This window comes from Microtus ochrogaster, unplaced genomic scaffold (genome assembly GCF_000317375.1).
Source record: "Microtus ochrogaster isolate Prairie Vole_2 unplaced genomic scaffold, MicOch1.0 UNK80, whole genome shotgun sequence".
NCBI lineage: Eukaryota > Metazoa > Chordata > Mammalia > Rodentia > Cricetidae > Microtus > Microtus ochrogaster.
The window spans coordinates 432622-441082 of record NW_004949178.1 but is presented as its reverse complement, the minus strand read 5'-3'; the positions used below and the strand labels follow the sequence as shown (position 1 = coordinate 441082).

General features: G+C 46.8%; 1 protein-coding gene across 1 annotated transcript in view; it reads left to right on the top strand.

Moving 5' to 3' along the window:
- Positions 1-8244, top strand: part of LOC101996676 (dehydrogenase/reductase SDR family member 4-like) — a 129066-nt gene extending 120822 nt beyond the window's left edge. The window contains exons 3-8 of the mRNA XM_013354893.1: positions 2632-2733; positions 4920-4990; positions 5083-5134; positions 5399-5533; positions 6152-6207; positions 7966-8244. Of these exons, the coding sequence (XP_013210347.1) occupies positions 2632-2733; positions 4920-4990; positions 5083-5134; positions 5399-5533; positions 6152-6207; positions 7966-8080 (531 nt within the window). The 3' untranslated portion in view covers positions 8081-8244. The remainder of the gene's footprint in view (positions 1-2631; positions 2734-4919; positions 4991-5082; positions 5135-5398; positions 5534-6151; positions 6208-7965) is intronic.
- The last annotated feature ends 217 nt before the right edge of the window (positions 8245-8461 follow it).

Sequence of the window (8461 nt, the reverse complement as noted above, 5' to 3'; positions counted from 1 at the left end):
GCCGCCAGGCACAGGCCGTGGCTTGCTCCAAGCCGAACTCGCGGCCGGCAGCCAAGCGGGGGAAGGGGAGGTCCTAAAACCAACCAAACGTTGGGCGCCAATTGAAGGCACAAGTCACAAACAATGCCACACCAGTTTGGAATTATGATTAATAGGGTGATATTTATTTAAAGGGGAAAAAACTTACAGATCTCCATCCCAGACAACAGCCCTCTGCGCAACCAGGCAGAACAGGAAGTGAAGAGAGAGAGGAGAGGGAAGTGGCCGCTTTTTTAAATGGAGAGAGACCATGCCCCAATGGGCTGGTATCAGAGCGGCTATAGGCTGGAGGAGCGGGAGGACCTCCCGCAACACTCAGGGACTTCCACGAACACCCAAAGGAGTGTCAATGACTGTGCAGCAAATAGAATCTATGTGAAGCTTGGAGCAAGATAAAGATTATTTAAAGAAGGATAATCTGGTGGTGGTGAGGATTAACACAGAAGATGACAAGAATATCAGTAAGGAAGCCATTGGCTATCACCCAGGACGAAGGCAGTGACAAAGGGATTGCTCAAGAGACAGTGGGAACGAAGACTTTTCTAACCACGTGCCAAGAAATGAGATCTAGGAGAGGCGAGTCACATACATACATAGTATACACACACATAGACATGTGCATATATACATATATTTAAAAAAATCACAACTATTGGGACGTCTTACAGCAGATGTCAGGTGGAGAGTGATGGGGTAGCCCTCAGCAGTTTGAGAAGCTCTCTTTCTGTGTCCGCTGCTCCCCAAGCATGGTTATTGATCCTAACTTCCTGCCCTGCACCACAGTTCAGTGGTATTGTGCTGAGACAAGGTCTACAGATCCCCCACTTGATTTAAATGCATAACTGTCAAAACAGACAGGTCCACAACACATTGTGCTGATCATACCTGTAGAGCAAGTTCTGAGAGACATCAATGTGTTCTTTTCTCACTCAGCATTTGTGGGGGGATGACTTTTTATATTGGGGTTTGAGACAGGGTCTTGTGCTGTAGCTTAGACTGGCCTCAAACCTATGATTCTTTTGCCTCAGTTTCCCCAGAGCATGGGTCACAAGAATAGACTATCATCTCCAATGTCTCATGAACTTTTGTGGTTCTATGATGCTCGGTCAACACACAGACTTCTCCCTGTCTGTGCTGACAGGCCTGAAAGGGAGGGAGACAAGTCAGAAGAGGGAAAGAACCCTCTGGGCAACCCATCCCCCTCTCCCCCCTCCCTGATTTTCACAGAGCATGACATAATCACTTCCCTTCTGTTCTGTTCTTGCCAGGCACATGTCATAGGGCTTTTTGCACAGAGCCAAGCCAGGTGGCTGAGACTTTGGGTGACAATACCAAAATCTAGAATGCACGAGCAAGTATCAGTTGGGAATGGTTTTAAAGGACTCTGTGATTTTAAATTTTTGTTAAATGAACACATTGACAGCCTGGGTATTCCTTTAATGGTGTAGAAACAACTGAGCTTAGCACCTAGTTAGCGGGAATAATTAGTTAAGAGGGGAAGCCAGCAGATGGTGTGCATGGTTAAGAACACCCCTCCTCTGCCAAATTGGAGGCACAAAGTTGATTGAGGGCCCATTACATGCTATTTGCCCAAGGCTTTAAAATTGCCAGGTATGGGCAAACACAAAACCTGGTTTTAAGGTGGCTTCTAACTACTGACAATACTTGTTGGCATGTCCTCCCAAGCCTTCACCACCTACTTACAACTCAATGAGGAGGTGAGATGTCTCCTTTCTTGACTTTCTCCGTTTAAGCCTCAGTTTCCACCTCGCCTCCTCTGTACCACTGGGCCGAAAAGAGAAAGGAAAGTGGCATCAAAGCTTAGTGTCAAAGTCTGTAAGCCAGAAACTCTTCACCATCGCAGCTCTCCTTCACAGCTGCCTTCAACATCGCAGCTCTCCTGCACAGCTGGTTGCGCCATTGCAGCTCTCCTGCACAACTGTCTTCATAATGTTCCCAACTGGCTTGGGGAGGGGGGGTGCTCCAAGGAATCAGCTCTCTGCTAGAGTTGGAGTCTGACCTCAGTTCAGCCACCACTGTACCTGAGGGGATAAATATCCTCACCTCTCTAAAGAAGTGGACCACCTGCTCCTAAATGTCCCTACAGAATGATTACTGAGTTACAAGCTTGAAAAATGAACCTCCTCAGACCTAGGTGTCATAACTAGGAAAATGAGGAAATTGAGCTAGGATGATCCTTCGCCAGGACCTGTCTCCATTCAGGTACATGTGGACAGGCCGGCTTTGAGGTCATGGTGACATCCTCAAGGAAAATGGTCAATAGGTACTCGAGGAAATGGGGCTTCCTCAAGAGGAAGTCTAGAAATAGATTTGAGGTGAAAAGTGGAGACATAAGAATGTGGGCGCTCACTAGAGGAAAGTGTAAAGAAAAGAACAAAGGGTCAGAGTCGCCCTTAGAAGAGGCGGCAGATTGAAAGAAGTGCAGAAATAATAGCTTCAAATGTCAGCAGAGCATAGGGTGGCTTTAGAGAGAACACGCTTCGAGAAAGGCATCTGACAACTGCTCCAGCATTGATGAGTGCACCTCCCTCCCTTAGCTGTAGCCCTGACTCATGCCTTTCTCCTCTCCAGGCTGTGAAGCTTCATCAAGGCATTGATATCCTGGTCTCCAATGCTGCTGTCAATCCTTTCTTTGGAAACCTAATGGACACCACGGAGGAGGTGTGGGACAAGGTGAGAAGTTAAAGCAGCAGGGAGCTGGCCTCAGAAAACAGCCAGCACAGATGGGGCCTGCCTGGAGAGCGCCTTCTCCACGTGTGGATGCAAAAGGCTCACTTGGTAAAGCCTGTGTGGCCTGTGTGGCTGTTGGCTCCCCACATCCTACTCTCCCCCCCCCACTTTTCCCATTTGCTCTGTGCTAGCCACCTGGGCTTCCAGCACACACACACCCCTCGCCTTCCTCCCCTAGCCTCACCCACACCCTTCTTCCTGGTTTGTTTCCAGCAGAAACATGGCAGCTAAGAGGCCAACAATACCATGTTTAAACTTACCCACCCGCCCCCTTCTCAGCTGTTAGAAAAGAATGTTTTTTCATTAGTTGAGAATGTTAATAACTGTTGTTGACTGAAATGTCAATCTTGGTGAAATTACAAAAGTTGATGCATTATAGCATACAGCCTTTGGATATGACCTATTTTTTTCTCTTTCTGCCCACACTGCTAAGACAATTCTAGGTGTCTCAAAGGTGCTAGGATGTGGGTTTTCAGGTGACCCTGTCTTGTCACATCGTATTCATAATGTAATTCTCCCATCTACATACACCTTTCAATGAAAAGTTTTAACCTGAGGTCACTATTCCCACATGATGTGGATATGCTAAGTTCTTATGATTCCCCCATGTATTTCTCAGCATGAAAGTTTAAGGATAGCAAAAATATTATAGTTTATCAGCTTTTCAAACATAAAGACCAAAGTGCCAAAATTTTCTTCAGTGAGCTAGTTTCTGCTTATTTTTGAAAGTAAAAAGCCTCTTTTGGTAAAAGTTAAATAAAACCAGTTTGTAAATCAGTATTTTTTGGGAAGGTTTTTTTAATTTTTTTAATTTTTTGTCGTTTTGTTTTTGTTTTTTGAGACAGGGTTTCTTTGCATAGTTTGGTTGTCCTGGAACTTGCTCTGTAGACCAGGCTGGCCTGGAACTCACTGAGATCCACCTGCCTCTGCATCCTGAGTGCGGGGATTAAAAGTGTGCACCACCACCATCCAACTGAAATTGTTTTTTTTAATTTTTATGTGGATGTGTTTTGCCTGTATGTGTGTCTGTGCACCGCATCATGCAGTGGTCCCAGAGGCCAGAGGAGGATGTTGAGTGACTTGGACGTCAAACCTCCGGAGTGCCTATCATCACAGAACCAGGGAAAAAAAAGACCATGGTGTGAGCTTACTGACCAGTCGGTCCAGCTAAATCTGTGAGCTCTTGAGTCAGTGATAGGACCTGTCTCAAGAAACAATAATAAGTTGGAGTAGCGACTGAGAAAAATACCCTGCACTGACTTCTGACCTCTACATGGACACACATATCCCACAAACAAGATTAAGTAAAGCGGGGCATGAGATCCCAGCACTAGTGAGGCTGAAGCAGGAGAATTGCTATGAGTTCAAGGCCAGCCTGAGCTACAGAGTAAGTTCCAGGATAGCTGAGCTACAGAGTAAGAAAATAAAACTATACAGATATGTGAAGAGGTTAAATCAGGCTTAAGGTATATAACTTGACTCTAGGTAAAGGATGCTGGGTAGTCCTTGTATTTCTGTCTCAAATGTTTAGTACGATTAAAATTTTTAAGAAGTTGGCACAGGAACACAGAAGGTGAGCAACCCACTACTCAGAAGAATGTAACAAAGTCATACATTTAAATGTTAATTTTGAGATATGGGAAATGTAATTGTGGAGTATACCCGGCTCCCCGGGAGATGTTCCTCATTATTCTACTTCCTGGTAAGACCCATCCCGATGGTCCATCCTGGAGATCCTCTCCTCCCCCAGGTGTCTCAGGTCAGGCTACATATTCCCTGAGAAGCCCCGCCCACTACAGTGTAGGCCCAAGCAATGACCCAGATCCAGGTTTCCTTCTTAGAAGAAACACAAAATCCAGCTCAAGACCAAAGCATCTCTCAGAGGTCAAGCTGACTGTGGACTGGCTGGATAGGAGAGATGCTTGATCACCTGACTTCATGTGTCCTCTAGTAAGACGAGCTATGAGCAGTACCTACCCAACCTTGAACCGGAATCTTTCCCATTGTTTGGTCGGTTATCCCTGAAATCTCTCGACTCCAACAGGCATTTCCAGAGAACCCATGTAACTCCTGCTCACGGTGGCCTTGCGAGAACCCGCTCATGCTGTCTTCCTTTCTGTTGGCTTCAGGTTCTGAGCATTAATGTGAAAGCGACAGCCATGTTGATAAAAGCGGTGGTGCCGGAGATGGAGAAACGAGGGTAACCAATACAGAGAGGAGGCTTGGGTGAGATGGACCCCACGTGGGCAGTGGTCTTTATGCAGAAAAGGGTCAGCTCTCTTTCCTTTTCAGAGGCGGCTCGGTGGTGATTGTGGGGTCCGTGGCAGCCTTTACTCGATTCCCTGTAAGAACCTACCCCTTCTACTCTGGCCTCCATCCTCTGCCACTCACCCCTCCAACTGCCCAAGGATGTATTTTAACTTCGCTCTACCAAGTCCCCTTCCACAAAACAGACACCTTGCTTCCATGAACTCTACCCTACCTGAGACTGCAGGACCATTTCTGACTGTGACCCTCCTTTACAGGAGGTGCTCCTGCCTCTGTTGTACAATAAGAACCAAAGATGGCCTGCAAAGTACTGAATTGACTCATTGTCTTCTTCCCCTAGGCTCTAGGCCCTTACAATGTCAGTAAGACAGCTTTGCTGGGTCTTACTAAGAATTTCGCTGCCGAGCTGGCCTCAAAGAACATTAGAGTGAACTGCTTGGCACCTGGACTCATTAAGACTCATTTCAGCACTGTGGTGAGAAGGGAGAGCACTGTACCCCTAGACCCTTGGAAAGATAGGGCAACCCAGTGCCTGAACCCCTACCCCTTCCCATCCCTGTTGCCTGTGCTTGTGCGTATCCCCCTTTCTTTTCCAGTTACCTTCCCCAGACCAGACTCTCACATCCTCCTCTCCTCCTACATGGGCTCTACCAAGTGAGGAATTCAGACTGTACCCATATTGTATCCTGTCTCCTAAAGTGGCTGAGAATTGAGGAGACCAAGCAAAATTGCTGAATAAGACCTGACGAGAGGCCGGGCGGTGGTGGCGCACACCTTTAATCCCAGCACTCGGGAGGCAGAGGCAGGCGGATCTCTGGGAGTTCGAGACCAGCCTGGTTTACAAGAGCTAGTTCCAGGACAGGCTCCAAAGCCACAGAGAAACCCTGTCTCGAAAAACAAAAAACAAAACAAACAAAAAAAAAAGACCTGACGAGAGTGAATGTAGAGTCCCGCGGTGGGGAGGGCAGGTCGTGAATAAGAGATGAAAATGTGAACCCTCCCTCCCAGATGCCATGGAGACAGACAGTTCCCTCCCTTCTCTTCCCATGCTTTCCTCTTCTTACACGTAAAAAGATTTCTCTTCTTCCTACAGCTATGGAAGGATGGATCAAGAGAGGATGTCATAAAAGAATACTTGCAAATTAGAAGGTAAGCTGACACGGGGGGGGGGGGGTGTAGCGTGGATAAAGTCAGAGTTCAGCCCTGGCTCTCAGTCCCACGGATAACACAGCATACTCCTCTAGACTTCACAACTCAGAAGCCCACCCCTCCTATGGCCTGACCAAGGACACTGCTTCCACTGCCAAAATCAAAGCCGAGGTCTCACTCGCTGTCTGCCTCTACCTCGAACCTGTGGAGACCAGAACCCAGAGGACAGTGGTGTTTCCAAGGCTCAGACTAATGACCCTACAATCCAGAGAAAATGTCTGTGAAGCTCACTGAGCCCAAACTCAGCCTGAAGGAATTTCTCTCTTCCCCAGTGGGCTGACTGAACTACTCAGGTCTCTATCACTGCCCCTCTTCCTGCCTTCTGGCTGCTCTAGCTTGACCCCTCAAGGACAAATGCTGGCAGTGTCCTGTAAACATTCCATCCAGCCTTCCTCCAGGTCTCCCAAAGTCATGCTGAAGCTGGGCCTAGTTAACATCTTCTCGACAAGTCAGAGCATTGCCATCCTAGAGACTCCAATGGGTGATACACCCCAGTGATTCTGAGTCCTGGTGGCACATTTGAATCGTCTGGGGATGCTTTGACAAGCGCAGTTGATTAGGGCACACTCCCAGGGACTTCTCTTTAATTGGCCCGTGGTGGAATTTGCACATCTTTTTTCCTTTCCTTTCCTTTTTTCGAGGCTCCCACGCAGCTGCAGTGTGCAGCTGGGTTGAGGAAATGCTCGTCCAGGCCTTCTACTCACTCATGGTCACCTCTGGAGCACACAGAATCACAATCCAAACAATGCGGTTTTGCACTTTCTTGTATCTGATCTTAAACGGATAAAAGTAGATTCCTAAAAAGCTCTGTACATTGAGCCTGTACAAGTGAAATAACCTGATCATGCCATTTCCTGTCAGAAAGACTCTCCGACACTGGACTAGTATACATACATGTTGAAACAGTTTCTTCTGAAACATGAAATAATTGTTCACCGTTTTATCAATTCCACTCTGCATCCTGGTATCTAAAAACAGTGTTTCTTATTTAAATATAGTATGGTTTTGCAGGAATCAGTATTTATGCTTATATAAATAATAGCCACATAATCATAACCACCCTATTTAATAGGTAAAAAAAACTGTACACTGATTTGGGGAAATCACCTAATTCTTTTTAACATTTTTTTAATATGTGTGGATGGGTTGGTTTTTGTTGTTGTTTGGTTTGGTTTGATTTTTTTCAAGACAGGATTTCTCTATGTTCCTCTGGCTGTCCTGGAACTTGCTCTGTAGATTGTTTGGTTTGGTTTGATTTTTTTCAAGACAGGATTTCTCTATGTTCCTCTGGCTGTCCTGGAACTTGCTCTGTAGACCAGGCTGGCCTTGCACTCAGAGATCCACCTGCCTCTGCCTCCCTGTGTGCTGGGATTAAAAACCTGTGCCGCAGCCACCACCAGATTCCACCTGATAATTCTTTTTTTTTAATATTTTTATTTATTTGTTATGTATACAATAGTCTATCTGTATGTATGCCTGCAGGCCAGAAGAGGGCACCAGACCCCATTTCAGATGGTTGTGAGCCACCATGTGGTTGCTGGGAATTGAACTCAGAACCTTTGGAAGAGCAGGCAATGCTCTTAACCGCTGAGCCATCTCTCCAGCCCCCACCTGATAATTCTTAAGCAAATTTCATGCGCTGTGGGCCAGTTGAGAGAGGCTAGCCGGATTTACATTTGCTCTCTACCCGTTTCCCAGGCTAGGCAAACCAGAGGACTGTGCGGGCATAGTTTCTTTCTTGTGCTCTGAAGATGCCAGTTACATCAATGGCGAGACAGTAGTGGTTGGAGGAGGAACCCCTTCTCGCCTCTGAGGACCAAGAGAGACTGCAGAGGTTAACTCCAACTGGTGGGGGTGGGGGTGAAATCCACCTTGCCTCTGTCACCCTTCCTTGCCGCTGATTAATCTTTTTTTTCACCCCACAAAATCAGCTCTACCCAATAATAAATTCCTGGCTTCTCTGTGGTCAAAATGTGATCATATGAGCATTCCTGTTGTTGCTATGGCCTTGTAAAAGGCTTTGCGTCCGGGCGGGGAGGAGGGGTTAGGGGGATGGAAAGGGACTTGCTGAGAAGACCGTGGCTACCTTGATAAAGACCAAGTCCCCCTCCACCATCTCTGGAGAATTTGAGGGGAGAGAGAAGGGGCCAGGAGTGGATGGAACAGAAATGAAAATTAACCATTTACAAATAAG